Below are 24525 nucleotides of genomic sequence, written 5' to 3' on the forward strand. Positions count from 1 at the left end.
GAAGTGTCTAGAGAGCTCTAGGGTTTTCAGAAGCTGAGAATGGCTGGGTCTTCTCCTCTGGACATAATCCCCAGCATTCTGGAAAAAGGGGCCCGGGTGGCACAGTGGTTAAGAGCTCGGCTGCTAACCAAAAGCTGAATCCACCAGCCGCTCCTTGGAAACCCTTCTCCGTCCAGTAGGGTTACTATGAGTCAGAATCGACTCGATGGCAACGGGTTCGGTTTTTGGAAGAAGGTATTGGGAAGGGTTCTGAGCCAGAGAAGCACCAGGTTTAGCTCAGAGATAGAAACTCAGTGATGAAGGGGTCACAGGTAAAGAGGTGAGGTGGGTCAGAAAGAGGTGGAGCTGTCGGGCGGAGCCAGATCTTCTGACATCCTATAAGGGGCCAGACATTGGAATTTCCACGTGGAATTTCCTGATTAGGAAAATCAGCTTGACCCTGAGTCCTGGTCCAACTACAAGTATTCACCAAGCCAGATGCAGATCTGGGACCATGTGTTTAAGACCCTTCCCAGCTAGAAGAGCTCTCAGGCCTGACCTGTGGCTGACTTCAGAGGGGCGTGTCTTTCTGCGACACTTGGGTGCACTCAGGGCCTGCAGTGGACTGTGAGGTGGGGGGACGACACACTGTGCTTCCCCCAGGTTTGGAAGCAGGGGTTGCTTTCTACCCTAAACCACCAACCAGGTGGCCTGGGCCTGAGATGCTAATGAACCAGTCCTAGCCAGGGGTGTGGCCGGGGCGCTGGAGGCCAGCCAAGGAGATAGAGGGTCCTCGATTCGCAGTTCTGCTACAAAGGTTGGGAGCCCACGGGTTTCCCAAGCTGGTCATCGCGCTTTGTGTACCACCTCCAAGTTTTTAAAAGGTGACCACTAATTCTACAATAAACACACACTGCCCTGTGGGCTGGCCTGGGTTGCCGGCTGCCAGGTGTGTGACTTTGGTGGTAGTTGCTATTTTTTAACTTAAGGACCTTCTACATTGAGTGCTGGATTTCAGTCGTTTGGGTTCGAAGTTGGCAAGGCTGCGTTTCCTGGTTCTCAGGGAAGCTTGCGCATGCATGTGTGTCTGTGTGTGTCTGTGTGTGCAGTGGTGACCGACATACATTTGGGACGGGGGGCTGGAGGAGGGGCAGATGTTGGGCCTTGAGCACCGCAGTGCCCCACCCTCCCACCAGGGAACACACAACCATTTCTATGAAACATTTATTTTCCTCTGAAACCTCCAGAAACATGCCAGAAAATCTCAAGACAAGGAAGGAAAAATAAAACAAAGACAACAGAGAATAATAAAAAATCCAAATGAAACAAATCAACATAGGAAAACAACTTGCCATCTTCAGCCATCAGGTAGAACATCAACCCCAAATTAAATAGATTTGTTTTGTAGACAGCCTAAAAAACAATAGAGCACAAAACCAAAAACCGAAACTTACACTTGTCAACGCGCGTGATTAGGTGCCCGGAATGATCGGACGATCTGGAGACCAGGAGAGGTGGCAATTAAAAAACACACCCTCCAGGTTGGGTCTGAGGAAAGGGATGAGGGGGCTGCGGAGCCCCCAAAAAGGGGGTGGGGGAGCAGGCAGAGACATCACAGTAGTTGGCCAGGGCTGAGGACCAAGGCCCGGCCCGCAGGGCCCACCACCGTGGCGGCCCCTTCTCACACCTCAGTGGGGCAGCCCACCGGGGTTTCCTCTCAGAGGGACTTGGGGGCTACCTAGGGGTCAGAGGGCTATCATGGGGGCACACTGAGTGACCGCTTCACTTGCTTTCCCCAACCTGGCACCCCCTGGAGTGGCTGCACCCTGTGTGGACCCAGAAGCCCCCTTTCCTGAGGTGCATGGTCCCAGAGAGAAGGCAAGGTGTCTCTGGCCCAGGGCTCCAGCCCAGGGGGAGCTGCTCCAAGAGTCGAGTCTGGCTGCCACCTCCTTGGCTGGTGCCTCCCCAGAGGGAACCCCACCCATCCTCCTGCCAGCCCCCTGCCCATGGGGACATGCCTCAGCCCTCATTTGAGGTTGGGGATCCACAGGCTGTGGCCTTACAGACTTGGTGCAACTCGACATGAAAAAATAAATATATATATATATATTTTGTTTTTAAAGAAGGAAAAAAAACCGTTTCCTGGGTGAATAGTGTAGTACCGCGCTGGCTTGGCTGCCTGGCAAGCCGCCCCTTATTGCCATTTGAGAGCCAGCGTTTCTTGGGCCGCGCCCGGCGGAGCGTCCCATGAAGCACAGTGACGGTGTCCGAGGTGCCCCTCTGATGTGGGGCCTGCAGGTCGGCCTGGGAGACTTGCACAAGGGAAACAAAAGCAGACAAGGAGGTGAAGGCTGCTTTCTCCAGCCCAGTCCTGAGGGCTCCATGAAGCCCTCTGGGTGCACGGAAGAGGCCATGCGTGGCTGCCGTGGCCAGGCTGGGTCTCTCTGGGTGGAAGGGGCGAGGATGCCTGGGCCTGGCCTGGTGAGCAGCTCCGAGGGTCAGGTGCTGTGGCCTCTGGTCGTGGAGTTGCTGATGGCAAGGCTGTGGAAACCCTCCCAATCATACAGAGTTCCTCTCTCAAAGAATGGTTTCTCTCTGGGCGTGGGGGTTTCTTCATCCCATCCTGGGACCCCCAAGAAAACAATTTCTGCTCTAAGCAAGTGCTCTTGGTGGCTTTTTGGGAGGGGCTGGCTTCCTGGGCTAGCACACCTGGAACAGAAGGGCCCTGTTTCCACACGGCCCTTACCTCCCTGCGGCGTGGGGCAAGAGTGGGCCATTTCACACTGGGACTTTTCATGTGGGGGGGCTTGGCCCCACAAGCGAAAACTGTTCTACGTAGTGAAGATATCGGTTTGTGAGCTCCTGGAGCGCCAAGTTTGGAGACTGCACCCTGCCCTCCCTCGCCCCCTGCCTCTTCCTATGCTTGATGGCTTGCTTTAAGGAAGAAGCTGGATGGGGACAGGGGGATGAGTCCCTTGGGGGTGGTGGAGGCAGGGCCCTGCCCTCAGGGGACAACAGATGGGCAGCTCTGAGGGACGTCTGAGAACACGTCAGCCACACCCGGCCCCTGGCTCACAGCCCCTCAAGGCCTTGGTCCCACCACCATCCATGGTTCAGGAGCGGGTGGTCGGTGCAGGTGCCCTGGCTGGGCTACCTCGGTCACACCTGCAGCCAGGAACTGAGCTGGGGAGTGGGGGGAGCAGGAGCCCACAGTCTGCCCACGTGTGAGGAGCGAGGAGGAGCAAGGCAGAAGGCTGCAGGGGTGCGGTGGCTGTGTGCCGAGACCTGGCCACCTCAGAGTCCCTTCTTCTCCCTGCAGAAGATCTCGGCGAACTTGCGCAGCTGCTCGCTGGCGGCCTGTGACTCCTCCTGCAGCCGCTGGTTGTTCTGTCGCAGGCTGGCCACCTCTGACTGCAACACAACCTTGTCCTGCTTCTCCTGCGTGGGGTGGACGGACTGGGCATCAGGCGGGGTGGACACAAGGGCTCCTGGGGGCACGCCACGCAGCGAACAGCTCCCAGACCTGTGCGGCCTGGCACGGCTGTGGTCTAGAGCCTGATGCCGGAGCCAGGTTGCTAACCAAAAGGTTGGCAGCTCTGCTTCTCGGCATCTGAGTAACCCAGGGCAAGTCACTTCCCCTCTCTGGGCCCCAGTTTCCTCAGCTCTACAAGGGGATGATAATGACATCTACCTGCTAGGTGGTGGAGAGGTCTCCCTGAGGTCCTATATGTAAAGTCTTAGAACACAGCCTGCCACAGAGCAATTGCTCGGCAAATGTCACTATTATTAGTATCATGACCTCATTTTATCCTCAGAGCCCCCCAGAACTCCAGGACTGCTGTCAGCCCTAGTTACCTGGGAGAGTGGGGAGCTGGGGTGTGGACTCGGGGCTGGCTGCCTGACCAGGCTCCACCGCCTCTTCCAAGACGCCTTCCGGTATCTAATGTAACACCCTAAGGCAGTTAGTTACCTGCGCAAGGCCACTCAGTGCTAAGTGGTGGGGTGGGAACTTGACCCTGGCCCCTCTGATTCCTGTCCTTAAGGACTTCCACCTTACATACACTCTGCCACCATTTTTTGGCCTTTTATCCATACGTATGTAAAGCAACCATTGATTTCCTCGGGCCTTTTTCTCCTCACCCTCCCACACCCGGAAGGGGTACAACAGTGAACACTCTGGAGCATCTCCTCTCAGAGACCACTCTAGATCCAAACTTGTAAAACTTTAAGTATGATGATGTTCTATGAAATCATTCTGCAGTTTGTTTTGTTTTTTACTTAAGTTATTGAACTTTCTGTGTGGGCCCATAAATACATAGGTTTCTGTTACTATTTTAATTGGCTGCAGAATATTTCATGGCGTATGTGTCCTGTCGTTTACACAGCCACCCTACTGCGGATGGACAGCCACACTGGTCCTGAAGTCCTCACTGCCAACGGCACCGCAGTGAACACCCTGGCTTAGAGACTGCTGTGCACCCACGCTGGAGGTTCTGCAAAACACCCTGGTTTACGGACCGCTGTGCACCCACGCTGGAGGTTCTGCAAACACCCTGGCTTACAGACCGCTGTGCACCCACGCTGGAGGTTCTGCAAAACACCCTGGTTTACGGACCGCTGTGCACCCACGCTGGAGGTTCTGCAAACACCCTGGCTTACGGACCGCTGTGCACCCACGCTGGAGGTTCTGCAAACACCCTGGCTTACGGACCGCTGTGCACCCACGCTGGAGGTTCTGCAAACACCCTGGCTTACGGACCGCTGTGCACCCACGCTGGAGGTTCTGCAAACACCCTGGCTTACGGACCGCTGTGCACCCACGCTGGAGGTTCTGCAAACACCCTGGCTTACGGACCGCTGTGCACCCACGCTGGAGGTTCTGCAAACACCCTGGCTTACGGACCGCTGTGCACCCACGCTGGAGGTTCTGCAAACACCCTGGCTTACGGACCGCTGTGCACCCACGCTGGAGGTTCTGCAAACACCCTGGCTTACGGACCGCTGTGCACCCACGCTGGAGGTTCTGCAAACACCCTGGCTTACGGACCGCTGTGCACCCACGCTGGAGGTTCTGCAAACACCCTGGCTTACGGACCGCTGTGCACCCACGCTGGAGGTTCTGCAAACACCCTGGCTTACGGACCGCTGTGCACCCACGCTGGAGGTTCTGCAAACACCCTGGCTTACGGACCGCTGTGCACCCATGCTGGAGGTTCTGCAAACACCCTAGCTTACAGACCGCTGTGCACCCACGCTGGAGGTTCTGCAGGGCAAACTCCACAAGCGCAACTGCTGGGTTCAACAGGCACATGTTTAAATTTCTGATAAATATTGCCGAGCTGCCCCATAAAAAGGTAGGGCCAACGAACTGTCCCCCCAAGAATGTCTGACAGTCTCTCCCTGTTTACCAGCCGTGCAGGGATGGACAGTGTCCCCCCAAATTCATGTCCACCTGAGACCTGGGAACGTGACCTTTGGAAACAAGGTGGCTGCAGATGTAATTGAGACTGGATGAGGTCATACTGGACTGGAGGGGGACCCTACACCCCTTATGACAGATGTCGTTGTAAGGGGAGGGACATCTGGGCACAGAGGCACACAGAGGGGAGATGCTGTGAAGACAGACACATGGGGGAAGCTGTGTGTGGCTGCAGGCAGAGAACGGAGTGAGGCACCTACAAGCCAGGGAAGGCCAGGGGTTGCTGACGACTATGCGCAGCTAGAAAAGGCAAGGAAGGATCTTCCCCTGGAGTCTTGAGACAGGGCACAGTCCTGCCGACATCTTCATTTTGGACTTCTCGCCTCCTGGTGGTATAGTGGTTATGCTAACCAAAAAGTCGGCAGTTCAAATCCACCAGCCCCTCCTTGGAAACCCTATGGGGCAGTTCTACTCTGTCCTATAGGGTTGCTGTGAGTCAGAATCCCCTCAACAGCAAGGATACAGCCTCCAGAACTGTCAGAGAATAAACTTCCGCTGTCTTGAGCCACCAGTTTGCAGCACTTTGCTGACAGCCACAAAGTGAACACACCAGCTTTCGGTGGTGCTTTTAATCTGTACTCAAGGCTGCAGCTGGCCTGGGGGGCTTCCCTGGAAGAGGGAGAATGGAGGGGGCAGCCTCAGCCCCGCCGCCCTCAGGACCCTGGAAGAGGCCTGGGGGGTGGCCCTGAGAGGCAGCCGCCAGCCTTACCTTCTGGAGGTCCGTGTGCAGCTGCTTCAGCATCACTTCCAGCTGGTACACCTTGCCCGTCAGATCCAGGGGTGGCTCTTCGCTGCAAAGACAGGCAGCGGGGTCAGGCTGGAGGCCCGCCAGCCCCTCGGGGGGCGGGGGGTCTCGGCTCACACTTATGGGGAACACGGGCTGGAAGCCACCTTGGTCCCTGAGGTTCTGACAGGTGTTCTCCTCGCTGGATTGCTCAGGGTGCCCGAAGAGAAGCTCTGAGGGGAAGCCAGAAGCCATGGCTCCTCCTGTGATGCCCACCCACTGTGGGCACGCCTGAGGTGGCTGAAGGCTGTGGGCTTGCCCTGAAGCATGCGTCTCCCCTGGGGGCCATGGGCGTGACCTCAGGGAGAGGCTTTCCCAGTGTGCCCACCTCCCATGGCACATACAAAGAATCTGCTCCACAGACATCCACCGAGCCCCGTGTGTCCCAGGCACTGTCCCTGAAGGTGTGCACACAACAAAAGAGCAGAAGGGCACTGATGATACAGAAGCCCACTGGTGAGAGCCCCATGCCACATGCCTCCACATGCAGCCTCAGTCTCTCAGGACTCCCCTGCCCTCCATGGCCTGCGAGGTCGCGGCTCCTTACTGCTGCACAGAGGAGGAAACCCGGGCTCAGCCAAGTGCTGGCCCTGGGATTTGAACCAGGCCCTACGGCCTGTGGCTCCTCCTCTGTGCAGATTCTCCAGGCCCTGGGCTGGCCAGGTCCCTGTCTGTGAGCTGGGGCTGAAGAAGGCTCCACCAGGCATTGTGGGATGCATGCAGTCCCTGAGGGTGCTGAGGAGGGGGACAGGCTGGGGGAGATAGGAGCGGGATGGGCTGGGGCAGATAGGAAGGGAACAGGCTAGGGCAGACGGGGTATCTCAGTGGCAGAGGGGAGAGGACATGGCCTTTCCTCCTCCGTTGTCCTCAATCTGCACCCAGAGCTACAGAGGGAGGTGGGGGCAGATGGGACGAGGCCACCAGTTTGGGGCCAAGGGAATCCAGGCGTGCTCCCAGAGGCCAGAGGTCCTCCCCTCAGGACACTGGCATCATTTGTAACCATCTATTTCTTTGTGGAATGGCAGTGGGGCCACACCTGGGGTGGAGGGCGAGTCCTGAAGCCAACGTTTGAGTCAAAAAACGGGACAATGTTATCCTTAAAAATCGCTTCACCTGCCTGTAGAGCACAGTGGCGGACTGCTGTAGCTACAACCCCACTCTGTGAGGTGTACCGTGAGTGTGAAGTGCACTGTTTAAGTCCGCTTTCATGCACAATGTGCCGGTTATGCTCTCTCCCACTTTTCCGTTTTTTGTCAAGCCAGCACAGCCAGACAGATTGTGCTAAGGGCCAGAGGCCTGCTGCCACGGTCCCGCCCCAACAAGGAAGCTCCTGAGGATGGAGGACAGCTCAGGTGTTTTCGTTGTTACCACTGGGTCCCTGCACAGCCCAGCACAGGACTGGAGGGCAGAGGTCAGAGTCTGCATAACTCAGGGATATGCAGAGGACCAGACTTAGGGGCAGAGAGAGAGGGAGACAGAGGGGCAGAGAGAGGGCGAGACTGAGGGGCAGAGGGAGGGGGAGACCAAGAGGCAGAGGGAGGGGGAGGCTGAGGGACAGAGGGAGGGGGAGACTGAGGGGTAGAGAGGGGAGACCGAGGGGGTGAGTGAGGGAAGACCAAGGGGCTGAGAGAGGGGGAGGCTGAAGGGCAGAGGGAGGGGGAGACCGAGGGGCAGGGGGAGGGGAAGGCCGAGGGGCAGGGGGAGGGGGAGACCGAGGGGCAGAGAAGAGGGGGAGATCGAGGGGCAGAGAAGAGGGGGAGACCGAGGGGCAGAGAAGAGGGGGAGACCGAGGGGCAGAGAAGTGGGGGAGACCGAGGGGCAGAGAAGAGGGGGAGACCGAGGGGCAGACAGAGGGGAGACCGAGGGGCAGACAGAGGGGGAGACCGAGGGGCAGAGAGAGGGGAGACCGAGGGGCAGAGAGGGGGGAGAAAGAGGGGCAGAAAGAGGGGAAGCTGCAGGGCAGAGAGAGGGGAGACTGAGGGACAGAAATGGGGAAACCGAGGGGCAGAGAGGAGGGAGAACAAGGGGAAGGGAAGGGGAAACTGAGGGGCATTACTGGGTATTTTTCAAATGTGAAGTAAAAGAATTGTGTGAGTACTGATGAGAGCGTTGTCCCCACTGGACACGGAATTCTATGAGGCCAGGGCTGAGTCTGCCTCGGTCACTGCTGGGTCCCTGCGCGTGGACTGCCAGGCCCCTGGGTGATCCCAGGGAAACCTCACCTCATGGTAGGGGTGGTCCTGGGGGTCGGGGGCCCCCTCTCCAGGCTCACGTGGCTGTGGACAGGGCTGTGTGCAGGTGGGATGTCCGGGCTCAGGGTCGGGTCATTTAGAGAGAAGAGAGAGACGGCTCTTTGCACTGCCAGGGAGAGAGCGGACAGGGCTGAGTCCTTGTGGGTGCGGAGGTCAGGGCACCAGGTCCTCCCAGACACCCCCACAACAGACTGACCACTCCTATCCCCCCAACCGCCCACCCAAGCCCTGTGACATTTTCAACCACGTGTTTGTTAGATCACATTGGCACTTAGGATGGATTCTTGCCAAAAAAACTGGGTGATGGGTACACGGGGATCCCTTACGCTGTTTCCTCTATTTTGAGTATGTTCATACATTTTCAAAATAAAAAGGCAAAAAAAAAAAGGAGGACAAGATCACACGGGGTTGCAGTTACAGTGGAGATTCCCGGGTCCCACTGCAGATGCACCTCTGGGTCGGGGGCGAGGCCGCAGGCTATGAATTTTAAAAGCGACTGTTCGGTTCTGGCAAAGAACAGGTGACAGCCTCGTGCCCTTAACTGTGGCTGGTCCCACAGGCCACCGGGCAGCCAGGCAATGGAGCAGGTGGTGCCTACTGCAACGGCCCGTGTGAGCCACGCAGGGAGGCCGGGGCGTGGACAGAGCGCCCTTCCTGGCCGGGCCATACCACGCAGGCGGGCTCCCGGGAGCCAACTTTTTACATTTTTGTGCTTAAGTGACAGCACAGTAAAAGCCCCAAGACCCTTCCCTCAGATCGGCCAACTGTTGCCATTTCGCCACATTTCCATCCTCGTCCTTGTCAATGTATTACCCCCCACCCCGCTCACCATCTGAAAGTAAATTCACCTCTTTACGTCTACATACCTCACTGCGCAACTCCAAAAAGTAAGGACATTCTCCTAGGTAATCGCAATACATTACCATACACAAGAAGGGCCCTGGTGGCACAGTGGTTAAGCACTTGCCTGGTAACCAAAATGCTGGCAGTTCAAATCCACCAGCCGCTCCTTGGAAACCCTATGGGGGAGATCTACTCTGTCCTCTAGGGTCGCCATGAGTTGGAATTGGCTCCACGGCAATGGGTTTCTTTGTTTTTTTTTTTCAACCATCGAATACACTGTCATCTTCAAATTCCCCAATTCTCTCAAGAACTATCTTTTTAGTTTTTTTTTTCTTTTTGCTATTTTGGATTTAATATTAATTCCCTTTAAAAATGTTTAAAATGTTTTAATATGAACAATTTCAAACATATGCAAAAGTAGGGAAAATAGTGTTATGAATCCTTGTGAACCCATCCATCGCCAGTTTCAATAATTATCAACACACGGCCACTCTGGTTTCGTCCCCTGCACCCTCCTCACCCTTTCGGTTCTATTTTTCATTTTCTCCCTTATTCCCCTGTTTTTAAAAATAGGTTGTTGACGTATAATTGACACACAGCAAACTTATCAAACTGTACACCTTGGTAAGTCCTGACGTGTACAAAGCCGACAGGTGTACATAGCTGACAGGTGTACAAACCTGTGGAATCACCACCACAAACCAAGAATATGAACACATCTACCACCCGCAAAGGTTTCCTTGTGCCCCTTTGTAATTCTCCCTCACCCTCCTTACTTTTTTTTTTCAAATCTTTTACTTTGAAATCATTTCAGGTTTACAGAAGAGTTGCAAAGACGAGAGACTTCCCATACCCTCCTCACCGAGCTTCCATCAGAGCTAACGTCTTACAGAACCACGGTACAACCATCAAAACTAAGACACCCACACGGGTACAAAGCTATTAACTAAACCACAGACATTATGGAGCCCTGGTGGCACAGTGATTAAGAGCTCGGTACTAACCAAAAGGTCAGCAGTTTGAATCCACCAGCTGCTCCTTGGAAACACTTTGGGGCAGTTCTACTCGGTCCTACACGGTCACTAGGAGTCAGAACCGACTTGGCGGCACTGGGTTTTTTCCAGTTTTCCCACTCACGTCCTTCCTCTGCTGCAGGATCTCGTCTAAGACCCCAAGTGCATTTAGCTGCCATGTCTCTGCAGTCTCCTCTGAGCTGTGACAGCTTCTCAGTTTTTCCTTATATGACACGATCTTAGCACTTTTGAAGAGTACTTCTCAATAAACCAAATGAACAAACAAAACCGAAAAACCCCATCCTAATTCTGACACCAAACACCAAAAAGGTATTCTGCAAAATGTTTCTCAGTTTGGACGTGTCTGTTGTTTCCTTGAATTTGGGGGAAGACAGCCAGTGAGGCAGTGGGTCCCGCTCAGAGCATCACACCAAGTTACCTGACGTCTCACGCTGAGAACGTGAGCCTCGATCATCCCGTTAAGGTGGTGTCTACTAGGTTTTCTCCAGTGTGAAGTTCCTTTTTCCCTTCCAGTACTCCGTTTGTCTGAAGTCAGTCACTAAGGCCAGCCCGCCCTCAAACCGAAAAACCGAACCTGCTGCCGTCAAGTCGATTTTGACTCATAGCAACCTGACAGGACAGAGTAGATCTGCCCCAGAGAGTTTCTAAGGAGCGGCTGGTAGATTTGAACTGCCAACCTTTTGTTTAGCAGCCAAGCTCTTTACCAACGTGAGGGGGGAATTAAACTCCACCTCCTGGAGGAACAAGCAGCTAAGGTTCTGTGGGTCCCCACAGTCCTTAGTAAGTATCTGGGGCAGAGAACGGGAGGCCACGTGAACACCCTCGTTCGCATTCACCAGAGGAGCCTGTCTGCGGAAACGAGTGCTGTGGTGTTCTAAGGACGGCTTTGTTTCCTGCATTCCTGGCAGGCTTACTAACTGGGGTCCTTCTGTAGGGAGGAGCTGTTCCATCTCCACGGGTTTATTTAGCTATTTACTTACATCAGTGTGGACTCGGGGGTGTTTACTTAGTTCTTTAGGTTATACTCTACTATCATTATTTTATTTTTTTACTCAAATTGTTCCAGCTTTGGCCACTGGGAGCACTTCCTGGTTGGCTCCTGTGCCCTAGAGATACGCCACATCTCTCTTTTTGAGCATTTCCTTACTTTCTGCTATCACAAGATTTACTCCCTGTGACTTTTTACCCCTCTACCCCAGTCTGGGATATCTTCATGCAAATGTCTGCCATCTTCCTATTTCACCTGTAAATACTGCACTGAGTATCACTGGCAGATTAGGCATTTATTTTTTTAATGAAACTACTATGCTGTGTGTGGAGCCCTGGTGGCACAATGGTTAAAAGCTTGGCTGCTAACAAAAAGGTCGGCAGTTCGAATCCACCAGGCACTCCTCGGAAACCCCATGGGACAGATCTACTCTGTCCTACAGGGTCACCATGAGTTGGAATCGACTTGATGGCAGTGGGTTTGGTTTTTTATTTGTCTTACTACGCCATGAACAACGTATCTAACAACAGTAACGCCACTTCTTCTAGTCTTTTCCATTTATCCAAATTGCATAGGTAACACCCATATACGTTTTCATTAAACACCCCAGACTTTACAGTGTAGCTGAAACTACCGTGACTTCCACCGTGGGCTTCTCCCCCCTTCCAGAGGAGGTAACTGTCACGAGAGGGTGCTTCCCTCCAGGCCTTTCTGCGGCACTGGCTCGCACCACCCCCTTCCTAACCTTCTGTGTTGTTTCTGTGGTTCCGCTACCAATTTTATAAAAAAGAAAAAAGCTCCTTGACAAATCGGACGCATAGCCTGGGTGGAGATCAGAGCCATCATCTCCTAAGCTTTCTTCGTGCAGGGCAGCTCTGCCTGACAGACAATACAGCCCCCACAGACAGCATCTGAGTCTCTAGGGAACACCCCCCGTCTCCCACCAGATGGCCACCTGCTCCCTGCTGGGCCAAAGCTAGGGGTCCTGACCGCAGGATGCTTGGAGGCCCAGGACAGAGAAAGGTGACCCAGCTGCCCAGCGCCCCTTCCTGCTTTCCTCCTGGGACATGCCTCCCAGTCCCGACACCCACATCCAATATAGAGCCCTGGGCTAAAGGGCAGCCCATGCCCACTTGTCTGGGAAACTCAGGGGATGAGGACTCCACAGGCCTGTCATGAGGCCCTCTCTGGGCCCGTGGTGTTGGGGGGACCCCTAAGGAGACTTGGAAGGGGCAGTGTGGCTAAAGGCGCTCACACCCTGTCCTGGCTTCCAAACCGGGGGCTGAAAACCAAGTGCCCTCAGGGACACACAGCTGCTGCTAGTGAGTGAACAACAACTGCTGAGGTGTTCTTAAGTGCTTTAAACCAGGGCTTCGAACCCCAGATACACTGAATCAGAATCTACAGTTTAGTAAGGTCCCCAGGTGACTCTCATGTATGGTGAATGTTCAGAACCACTGCTCTGCTAGCGGTTCTCAGAACTGGTCCTGACCAGCAGCGTCAGCATCCCCTGGGAACTTGTTACAAAGGCAAATTCTCAGCAGGGGTTTGAACCGAAATGAACCAATTTGAAGCCTTACTTTATATCTATGTAAATTCATTTCGGGCTCATAACCACCCCGGAGGGAGGAAATATTATCTGATTTTTCAGATGAGCAAACGGAGGCAGTGAGAAATTTAATCACTTGGCACACAGCTCATCAGTGCAAAGCTGAGATTCAAATCTTTCCTTTTAAAGACACTACTGGAGCCCTCCTCCACAGTGAGCCTGCTGGGCCTTCTTCCCTGGCACAGTGCTGGCCCCCCGTCCTTCCTCACCACCCTCCCGAAGCATTGACACTGCCTGTGACTTGTCGGCGGCACATGAGGTCCTCAGCTTCAGGAGCATCTAGTCTGTGGAATCAGTAAACGAACCAGTAAAACAGGATGGTCTCATTTTTACTGAAAGCACCAGGCTTTCCCACTGTGGCCCTTCAGAGAGCAGACAGCGTGAGGGGAGGACTGATGAAGTCCATGCAGGTTGGAACTGGGCCAAGTGAAACTGAGAGGAAAGGCCTTCTCCACACCAAGTTACTGAAAACTTAGCCAAGTTTGACCCTACAGAGGCCTTACAAGCTCAGCACGGAAGAGGGTCGCTCAGTGGTGCTTCCTGGAGCAGGTGACTCTCCAGCCATGATCCACCTCACAGCTGGCATTACTGAGCATCTTCTCTGAGCCAGCACTGGACCATGTCATCAACATCAGCTCTTGTCATCTCCACTCTATGCATGTATCATGATCCCCACTAACAGATGAAGAGACACGCTCAGTGCACAGTCGCCAAGGGTGTGTACATTTTAAATCTGGTGCCAAATATTGTGGGGCTGACTCCTCCCAGGGCTAGTACCCAACTTACACTGCCACCTACAATGCCTGAGGGGCCTCCTTCTCCCTGGCCACCTCAGTGTTACCCTTGGAGTTTTGAGAGGTGAAGCAATACGTTCAAAAGTGTGCAAGCCCATCTCAGTTCCTTTTTCTGTCACCTGTCTGTTTCTTGTGCCCAGTTCTCCGGAGGGCTGTTCAGGCCCGGGTTTGAATCCTGGCCCTGTGTGCCACTGGTCAGGTGACTTTGTGCACTGAGCCTGTCTCCTTAGCTGGTAGTGGGAGCCATGATATGTACCTAGAGCGGAGATGAGAAGAGCTGATGATGAAGTGGTAAAGTGCTGGCTCAGAGAAGATGCTCAGAAATGCCAGCTGTAAGGTGGATCATGGCTGGAGAGTCACCTCCTCCAGGAAGCATCACTGAGCAACCCTCTCCCATGCTGAGCTTGGAAGGCCTCTGTAGGGTCAACTTTATCTGCACTGTTGAGTCACTGCCTGACAACCATTCTCCAAATGGTTCCATTGTGTATGGCTATGCAGTAGATCAGAGGCTGGGCCTGGTATTCTCTGGCCACTTTGCCCCCCATGCTGCCCCTCCCATACTGTCCCCCTGCAGAGGTCTGCCTGCCTTAATTCTATGGCTGGGGAGGCTGCAGGACAGGAGTCAGAATGGAAGCAAACAAGGGAGGAAGCTTCCTTCCAGGCCAGCTGCCAGATGCAGACTGGCTAAAACTTGGAGATATGAAGGACGTGTACCACGTGGGCTGATTTAGTGGTGTCTGCTGTTAGGCCCTGTGCTGGGCACCGAGTGGTAACTGAGATAGCCCAGGGTTCTGCCCTCCTGGTCCTGTGGGCAGACATCAGTAGACAACCATACGGCTGGGTAGGCACGGCCAGGACAGGGGAGGTACAGGCAGAGGGGTCAGTGATGTGGGAATCCAGAGCAGGTGCCTGATCCAGATGGAGGAATATAAGGGAGGGCTTCCTGAAGGAGAAAGGGCCTAAGCTGTGGTGGGAAAGATGAGGAAAAAGGAGTCACAAGAATATGCTTATTATCTGTCAGGGATTGTTGTTGAGTCCCATTTTACAGGTGAGGAGACACAGACTTAGAAAGGTAAAGCCGCCAGCCCATGTCATACGTTAGTCAAGTGACAACACTGTTAGCTGTCCTTTGTGATCTGCTTTCCTGAATAATAGATCCCCAAGTCTTGGCAGGGCACATGGCCTCATTTCCCAGCCTCCTCTGTAGCTAAATGTGGTTATGTGGCGAAGCTCTAGCCAATGGGAAGTAAATGTAGGTAGGTGTGGCCATGTGGTGAGGCTCTGGCCAATGGGAGGGTGGAGGACGGGTGTGGGGCTTTGGGATGTGGCCTCCCCTCTCCTACTGGCTGGAGCTGACAAGACGGCCAGTGCTCCAATGGCCATCTTGGGTCACGGGAATGAGCCCTGGGACATGGCAGAGAGCTGGAAGGAACCTGGAGCCAGCTGAGCCTGTGGTGCTGCATGAGCCCCAGATGGGTGACCCTAAGACTTTTTATCTGCACAAAGCCTTGTGTGTTTAAGTGATTGTTAATTTGGGTTTTCTGCCACATACTGCCAAAGAAAATCTTAATAAACACAATCTTATGTTGTCATAACTACACCAGGTACCGGTTGTGGAATGCTGGTTCTGTTCAACGTGGTGCACACACGGTGCTTCTCCTCACCCTCGCTGCAGCCCCATACACTGCGCAGTCACTGTCCCTGTTCTGTTGACGAGGCAACTGGGGATCACAGCTGTACAGGGAGCTAGTGGCTCTAACCCTGCTCCCCTAATTCTGGAACTCGAGCGCGTCTCCTTTCAAAGCCACAAGGGCCTCTACCGATCCTTCTGGAACCTAGAGGGAGTGGGGATCTGGCTGGGGAAGGTGCCTACCTTCATATGCCTTGGCTGCGTTGACCAGACTGGACCACTCGAGGCCGGCAGCCGTGTCGGGCAGTGGCATCATCCCGGGGTCAAGGCGCCGTAGCGGCCGGTCCCGCCCATCGGCCAGGGACAGCTCTGAGGCTGAGATGGTGGCTGGGTGGGAGACGGGAAGAAGGTTGAGAACGACAACATGGCAAGGACACATCAATGAACAAGTTACATTGCCTGTTAGAGGATGGTTAGTGCCAGGGGAAACATACAGCAGGCTAAGGGGGTGTGGGCGTCAGATGTCTGCGTGTGTGCAATTTTGACAGGGTGCTAGGGAAGGCCCCCCGGAGAACACAACATTTGAACAAAGCTCTGGAGGGGAAGAAGGGAGCTTCGTACTTCTACCAAGTTCACAGAAGAGGTTAATGGTGCTGGTTAAGGGCTACTTCTGAGGACCACTAGTAGAATAGTGGCTCTCTTATTATACAGAAGAATCACATAGGCATCTTGCTAAAATGCAGATTCAGATTCAGTATATCTGAGATGGAAATGCAAATTCTCAGCAGGGGTTTGAACCGGAACTAACCCATTTGAAGCCCTGAACCTCACAGCTCTCGACAGCCAGGAAGGGGACGCTGTTATGGTCCCTACGTTGTGGAGAACTGAGGCTCAGAGTGAGAAGCTGCCCTCTGGAGTTCACACCCGCCACGGCGGCACGAGGATTGGAGCCTGGTGGTCTGACGCTGACCCTGCTCTAAGCCCAAGCCCACAATGAAGGTTGCTGTTAATACTCAGTTCCAATCCTCCTTTCTAGTCCAGAGGTACGACCTGACTCACGGCAGAGTTAAGTGCTTGCTCCAGATGATAGAATACTAATACCGGGAGTAACAGCTCAGTGCTCAGGGGCCATGGAGCTTCTGTTAAGGAGAGGGAAAAATACAGGCACACGTAAGGGTGATGGCTGAACAACGTGATGGACATAGTCAATGTCACTGAGCTGGGCACGGGAAGAAAGATGAAATGGCCAAGGGTTTCTTATATATAAATAAATAAATAAATAAATAAATATATATGATGATGATCAAAGACCACAGCCTTCAGTATGGATTACACCTCAACATAAAGAAAACAAAAATCCTCACACCTGGACCAATAAGCAACATCAAAGTTGTCAAGGATTTCATGTTACTTGGATCCACAATCAACAGCCATGGAAGCAGCAGTCAAGAAATCAAAAAGATGCATTGCATTGCATTGTGCAAATCTGCTGCAAAAGACCTCTTTAAAGTGTTGAAAAGCAAGGCTGTCACCGTGAAGACTAAGGTGTGCCTGACCCAAGCCATGGTATTTTCAATCGCCTCACATGCATGTGAAAGGTGGACAATGAATAAGGAAGACCGAGGAGGAATTGACGCCCTTGAACTGTGTTGGCGAAGAATACTGAATACACCATGGACTGCCAGAAGAGCGAACAAATCTGTCTTGGAAGAAGTACAACCAGAATGCTCCTTAGAAGCAAGGATGGCAAGACTACGTCTCACATACTCTGAACATGTTATCAGGAAGGATCAGTCCCTAGAGAAGGACATCATGCTTGCTAAAGCAGAGGGTCAGCAAAAAAGAGGAAGCCCCTCAATGAGATGGATTGACACAGCGGCTCCAACGATGGGCTCAAGGATAACAACAATTGTGAGGATGATGCAGGACCAGGCAGTGTTTTGTTCTGTTGTACGTGGGGTCCCTATGAGTTGGAACTGACCTGACAGCACCGAACAACAACAACACACACACACACACAAATATACAGACGCATGCCACAATTAAAAATTTCTGAATAATCAGGGGAAAAAGTACTAATAGCTAGAATTTTGAGGACTTCCCACATAACTGGCACTGTTCTAAGCACTTTCTATATATTACCTTATTTCTCACACTAACCCAATGAGGCAGGCACCATTTTTGCCCCCATTTTATAATCAAAGAAACTGAGGCATGAGAGGTCGTGTCTGCTGCCCAGGGTGGCCAGTCTGTAAAGGAGGGTCTGGGACAGGCACAAGCTTAGGCTGTCCTGCTCTCAGGACGTGTGAACAGGCCTGCATGGCACTCAGTAAACATCTGCTGAATGAAAGAATGTGCGAGGGCAGGGAGGACGCTGAGTGCTTTGCTCTGTGCTCTGTGTCTCTGCCAGCCAGTGTGTCCCGTTCAGCTGGGGATGGGGGCTCCAGGAGCAGCTGCCGTTGTCGGTGTGGAATCAGCGGGCACCTCGGTGAGGCTCCTCGGCATGGAGGGCCCTCCATCAGTGGAGGCCCGGCCTCGGCCGCCCAAGACTCTTCAGCCGCGACATGGCTCGGGAAGGGCTCTTGAGCCAGCATGGGAGAGGTGAAGAGGCCTGGTGGTCCTGGCCATGCTGGGGCCAAATGGGACTCTCCCTGCCTCAGGAGGGTGGGGAGTCAGATGGGCAAAGAGAGGTGCGTGAGTGTGCTCTGCTAGACAGAGGACCCTGAGTGGGGGTCACGGCAGAGGTTGAGACAACCCAGGACCTGCCTTTACTGAGGCCCCTATCCAGCGGGGGAGACTGACCCATCCCCTTGTAGTGACGGGCCAAGTCAATGAGGCTGTGACGAGACAGACAGACCTGTCCCCACATAGTGACAGGCCAGGGTGAACGGGGCTGTGATGGGGAGACATGAGGCAGAGTGATCAGGGATGGCATGGGAGAATCCCAGGGGACTGTGGGGGCCCAGAGGGAGGGCTTCCTGGGGGAGGGGGTGTCTAAGTCAACACTGGAAGGATGAAGCAGAGCTAGAGTAACGTCTGTCCCGTGTGTCTGTGTCTGGGTCCACCTGCACACTGACCTCTCTGCCCTACCGCCTCTCACCCTCTCTCACTCACTGTGCACTGAATGCCTACTGTGTGCCAGGCCCTGTCGTGGGCACAGACAGGGCAGTAAAGTGAGCAGTGGGGTACCTGGCTCCTGTCACACAGTGAAGCTTTGGAAGCACAAGGAGTGCTCTCTTTTGCTCATGGCCATTTCCCCAGGACCTAGAACAGAGCCTGGAACCTAGCAGGTATCAGGAAACATCTGTGGCATTGACGCAATGGACGAGAGGGCCAGGGGGCTCTGGAACTGAAAGACAGGCTCCGACCCAGCCTGGGGGTTGAGGGAGGCCTCTGAGGAGGAACAGTAGCTGAGCCAAGCCCCGAAGGACAAGCAAGGGTTACTCACAGCAGGCAGAGGGACAGAGTGGCCGGGGAGGGTCAGCCTGGTGCTGGGGGGGCCCAGAGGCAGGAGTCCCAAAATACCAGGGGGAGGAGTGGAAGCAGACACAGGGCAACGGGGAGCCATGGAGGAACTTTAAGGGGAAGAGATGGACCCCTCAAAATGCCCCAGAGTCTCCTCCATCCCCTGCCCCCTCCATGGTTTATAGATAGCACAGGGGTAGTAGCTCAGCTGGAGTTGTTTGGGTTTGGGAAAGGAAGATGTGCTGTATGTTACATGTCACACCCACAAGGGTCAGGCCATGCCCCGTAATCAACACATCGATGTTCCACAAGGCACAGCGGGTACCTAAGGACCACATGCCTCACGTCCATTCAGGTTCAGCTCTGCTGCCCAGTGAGTTTGGCCCAAACGTACCAACCACCTCTCGGTTTCCAGGCTTTGAGGCTGTGGGTAGGGAGCTGTGGAGGTGACCGAGGGCCGGCACCAGTGGCTCATAGCTTTTTTTTTTGGGCGGGGTGAGGGGGCGATGTGTACCCAGTGCCTGGTTCCTGGGGTGCTCAGTAGTATCTGCTGGATGAATAAAGAGAGGGATGGATGAATCACACTCTTGTGCCCCCCAAAGAGCTGACAGATTTGAGGGGGAGTCTGGTAAGTAAATAAATATTCTTTCCGATCAGCATCTCATCTCTAAAATCTACATGATGCTCTAAAAACTCATCAACAAAGAGACAAATAACCCAATTAAAAAATGGGCAAAAGATATGAACAGACACTTCACTAAAGAAGACATTCAGGTAGCTAACAGATACATGAGGAAATGCTCACAATCATTAGCCATTAGAGAAATGCAAATCAAAACTACAACAAGATTTCATCTCACTCCAATAAGGCTGGCATTAATCCAAAAAACACAAAACAATAAATGTTGGAGAGGCTGTGGAGAGACTGCGACACTTATACACTGCTGGTGGGAATGTAAAATGGTACAACCACTCTGGAAATCGATTTGGCGCTTCCTTAAAAAGCTAGAAATAGAACTACCATACGATCTAGCAATCCCACTCTTTGGAATATATCCTAGAGAAATAAGAGCCTTTACACGAACTGATATATGCACACCCACGTTCACTGCAGCACTGTTTACAATAGCAAAAAGATGGAAGCAACCAAGGTGCCCATCAAAGGATGAATGGATAAATAAATTATGCTATATTCACACAATGGAATACCATGCATCGATAAAGAACAGTGATGAATCTGTGAAACATTTCATAACATGGAGGAATCTGGAAGGCATACTGAGTGAAATTAGTCAGTTGCAAAAGGACAAATATTGTATAAGACACTATTATAAGAACTTGAGAAACAGTTTAAACAGAGAAGAAAATATTCTTTGATGGTTACGAGGGGGTAGGGAGGGACAGAGAAGGGTATTCACTAATAGTAGATAAGAACTACTTTAGGTGAAGGGAAAGTCAACACACAATACAGGGAGGTCAGCACAATTGGACTAAACCAAAAGCAAAGAATTTTCCTGAATAAACTGACTGCTTCAAAGGCCAGTGTAGCAGGGGTGGGGGTTTGGGGACCATGGTTTCAGGGGACATCTAAGTCAACTGGCATAAAAAAATCTATTAAGAAAACATTCTGCATCCCACTTTGGAGAGTGGCGTCTGGGGTCTTAAATGCTAGCAAGTGGCCATCTAAGACGCATCAATTGGTCTCAACCCACCTGGAGCAAAGGAGAATGAAGAACACCAAAGACACAAGGTAATTATGAGCTAGCAGACAGGAACCAAAACCAAACTAAACCCAGTGCCATCGAGTCAATTCCGACTCATAGTGACCCTACAGGACAGAGTAAAACTGCCCCACAGAGTTTCCAAGGAGTGCCTGGCGGACGTGAACTGCCGACCCTTTGGTTAGCAGCTATAGCACTTAACCACTATTGCCACCAGGGTTTCCAACAGACAGGAAGGGCCACATAAATCAGAGACTACATCAGCCTGAGACCCAAAGAACTAGATGGTGCTCAGCTACAACTGATGACTGCCCTGACAGGGAACGCAACAGAGAACCCGAGGGAGCAGGAGAGCAGTGGGATGCAGACCTCAAGTTCTCATAAAAAGACCAGACTCAATGGTCTGACTGAGACTAGAAGAACCCTGGAGGTCATGGTCCCCAGACCTTCTGTTAGCCCAAGACAGGAACCATTCCCAAAGCCAACTCTTCAGATAGGGATTGGACTGGACTATGAGATAGAAAATGATACTGGCGAGGAGTGAGCTTCTTGGATCAAGTAGACATATGAGACTATGTGGGCAACTCCTATCTGGAGGGGAGATGAGAGGGCAGAGGGGGTCAGAAGCTGGCCAAATGGATGCAGGAAATACAAGGTGGAGAGAAGGAGTGTGTTGTCTCATTAGGGGGAGAGCAGCTAAGAGTATATATAAAAAAAAAATAGCAAGGTATATGTTAAGTTTTTGTATGAGAGATTGAGTTGATTTGTAAACTTTCACTTCAAGCACCATTAAAAAAAAAAATTCTAAGGTAACCTGCTTGGAACTAGAAGAGGGAGTGGAGCAGCTAACATGGCCCCTGGTCCTCAGGGTCCCTAGTGATGGCCCTCCAGTCTGCACCTGGAAGGGCTCATGCACTGCACCCTCTCTCTGATCCTTGGGTGCTCCTGAATCCTAGGTAACCCCAGTATGTGAACCTCATGAGACCCCGATGCTTAGCCAACAATCACCTGCTCCTTGGGTACGCCAGTGCTCAACCTTCAGGTCCCTGGAAGCTCATGTGCACCCCACTTCCCTCCTTTGGATGGCCCGGGCCCTGAAGGCCTCTAGTCTGTGACCTTCCGGTGACCCCCATGCCCAAGTGACCCCACTTCCCAGCCCCGGGTAACTCCTGCCCCAGCCCCCAGGGCTCACATTTCTTCTCTGGGAAGCCGTTGCCGGGGGCAGGGCTGGGGCCAGGACCACCGCCGCCGGGCAGGTGGGGGTGCTGGTGCTGGCGGCGGGCGGGCAGTGTGCTGGAGGGGAAGGTGCAGGTGCTAGTGAAGAGCACGTCGCTGGGCAGGCCTGGCTCCAGGCCAGAGGGGCTGGCAAAGCTGGGTTCCCGGCGCCCGCTGCACAGGCTCTCATCCGACAGCGTCCGCTGCAGGCTCTTCTGTGGGGACTGTGCCGAGACAGAGGGACACAGGGCATGGTCACAGCCTGCCCGTGCTCACCATTCTCAAGTTTCTTTCCATCCGGAGGGCTGCAGTTCTTGGCCACCCTGCATGCACTTCTGCCCCTTGTATGGTCAAAGTACCCCAGTAATCCCCACCCTGGCCCACCTCCAGCTCCAAGGAAGAGACTGAGGCCTGTCTTGGGAGACTGGTTAGGGGAGAGAATGTGACCCAAGTTGGATCAATGTAAAGTGCTAGAGGGACAGATCCCTGCAGAGACTGGGCCGCCTCTGTCCCCGTGAGAGAACACCCAAGTGAAGCCAGCCAGGGCCAGGCAGTGTGAGAGGCGCAGAGCAGTGGGCCGTGGGGAGGGTACACGGCCGTCCACTTCTGCCTCGCCCTTTCCTCAAGCAACAAGAGCCTGCATCTCCCCTGGGGTCCCTCGTCTACTCAATGTCCACATGGTTCCCGCCGGTGGACATGGGGCCCAGATCCGGCTAATACGATCCCTTCCTAGTCACACGAGGTACCCTACTACCTAACAAATCCCCCACCCTCTTGCCTAGGCTGAATTGTGATTCTGGCCCTGACTAACATGTTATCCTGACTCCTGGCCACGTATCCACAGACCCTCCAAACTTGGCTGCTGGATGCCGAAGGCTGAGGAAAAGGCTAGGAAGAGGCTGGAGTGGCTGCAGAGAGCCCCGCCCTCCTCCCTCAACCTCATGGGGGCCCCATGGCTACATACCCCTGAGTCCCTCTCCTGCTCCGGCCCCAGGTTATCCATGATGATGAGCTTCTTGAGGTCGTCCTCAATGGTGGATTTGTAGTTCCTGCGTGGGGAGCGGAGGTCTCGGAGAGACGCCCTTAACCGTGGCTGCCCAAAGACATTCTTTGTGTTGGTGTCCACCTGCCTGCAACGACAGGTCGGGGGTTAGAGGGGCCCGGGGCGGGGGGGGGCCCACCACCACTGGGCGGATGACCACAGCCTTCTATGCGTCACCTGGTGAAGGCTGTGACAGTGGAGGGACTTCGTTTATTCTCTCCATTCCCTCTTCCCGCTGGTACTGACTGTGAACCTACTCTGCCACGCCTGTTCCAGGCACTGCTGACGGCAGTGAACACCCACTGAGGGAGGGGCAGTGAACAAGTGAACGGAAAGACATGCATGAAGCGAGGCAGAGAGGAGTGTTCTGAAGAAGAATAAAGCTAAGGGAAGGGACAAAGATTGGCGGGGCTCGGAGTCGGCTTCTCTGAGGTGACGTCTGAGCAGAAAGCTGGGTGAGAGGCGGAGGAAGGGCCACTCTAGGCAGAGAGAACACATAGAAGATGTGAGGTGGGAACGAGCCTGTGAGCCTGTGAGCATGAGGGGCAGTGAGAAGCAAGGGGCGTGTTGCGGGAGGGGAGGCCTGGGAGGAGACGGGCAGGTTGTGCGAAAAATTTTGGGCCGTGTGGTCACGTGTAGAGTGAGGGAGCCCCTGGGGGCCTTGACCTGTTTGGATTTTAGAAGTATCACTCTGGTTGCTGGGTAGAAAACCAGTGCCTGTAGGGGTGGGAGGCATGGGTGGAAGCATGGAGATGGTGAGGGAGCTCCGGCAGTTGTCTGGGCCAGGTGAGGGCGGGCCAGACCAATGGGCTTCCAGCCACAGAAGACGATGGGATCTCAGGAGGGCCAATCACCCAGGGGGCAAATGCTGGCCCACAGGAAGTGGACCTCTGGCCTGCAGGCTGGGGACAGTCATCCAACCTTCCCAGCCTCAGTTTCCTCATCTATCACATCATGGGGTGGCTGTGAGGATCCAGAGAGACAAGGTGGGTGAAGGATGGGGCCCTGTTACCACCTCACTTCTCTGCTGGGCCTCCCGCTCCAGAAGCCAGCCTAAGCACCATCCTTTTCCTTGGCATTCCCACAGCCCAGGGATGCCACACCGACCGCCACTGCTTTCTAGAGCTCTCTGTGGCCTAGCAGCCATGGATGTACAGCCTGGGGTTAAAAGTGGAAGTCTAGGGGCACACAGGCCTGGGTCTGAGTTCCTGCTCTGCTCCTTCCTGCTGCGGAGCCCTGGGCAAGTCTTGCACCCTGGACCCTCTGTGTGCTCATGGGTAGAACACACTGACCTCACAGCGTTGCCGTGGGATTTGGTCAGCACCTCAGAGAGCTCGGACGTTTGGGAAACGAGGGCTCTCTTACGACTGCCTCTCCAAGGCTGCCCGAGCCCCCGAGCTGCATGCACAGCTCCCCTTACTGTCTGTGCAGGGTCTAGAGGCCATCACCCTTCGATGCCCAGGTCGCTCCCCTATGCTTCCCTGTCCTCCGTTCAGTGACCCCCCCCCCCCTCCAACAACCAGGATGTCTCCCTTGCTCCCCAGTTCTGGCCCAGCCTCTGGGCTCAAGTCTTACTTCCCTGGTGAAACCTGAGTCCCTGACTTGGGCCCTGCCACCCCCCAGGGAGAGAAATAATGACAGCTCATGAGAGCACAGCCCTTCACACACACCAGACGCCACTAATGAAAAC

General features: G+C 53.9%; 1 protein-coding gene across 7 annotated transcripts in view; it reads right to left on the reverse strand.

The window, feature by feature from the left end:
• Nucleotides 1–1163: 1163 nt before the first annotated feature.
• The window catches only part of SIPA1L3 (signal induced proliferation associated 1 like 3), a 292300-nt gene continuing 268938 nt past the window's right edge, over nt 1164–24525 (reverse strand). For all 7 annotated transcript variants that reach the window (XM_049901371.1, XM_049901365.1, XM_049901368.1 and 4 more), the window contains 6 exons: nt 22758–22923; nt 21771–22017; nt 15636–15779; nt 8465–8600; nt 6168–6249; nt 1164–3417 (listed from right to left, as the gene is read on the reverse strand). In XM_049901371.1, the coding sequence (XP_049757328.1) occupies nt 3274–3417; nt 6168–6249; nt 8465–8600; nt 15636–15779; nt 21771–22017; nt 22758–22923 (919 nt within the window). In that variant the 3' untranslated portion in view covers nt 1164–3273. The remainder of the gene's footprint in view (nt 3418–6167; nt 6250–8464; nt 8601–15635; nt 15780–21770; nt 22018–22757; nt 22924–24525) is intronic.

Source organism: Elephas maximus, chromosome 11 (genome assembly GCF_024166365.1).
Source record: "Elephas maximus indicus isolate mEleMax1 chromosome 11, mEleMax1 primary haplotype, whole genome shotgun sequence".
Classification (NCBI taxonomy): domain Eukaryota; kingdom Metazoa; phylum Chordata; class Mammalia; order Proboscidea; family Elephantidae; genus Elephas; species Elephas maximus.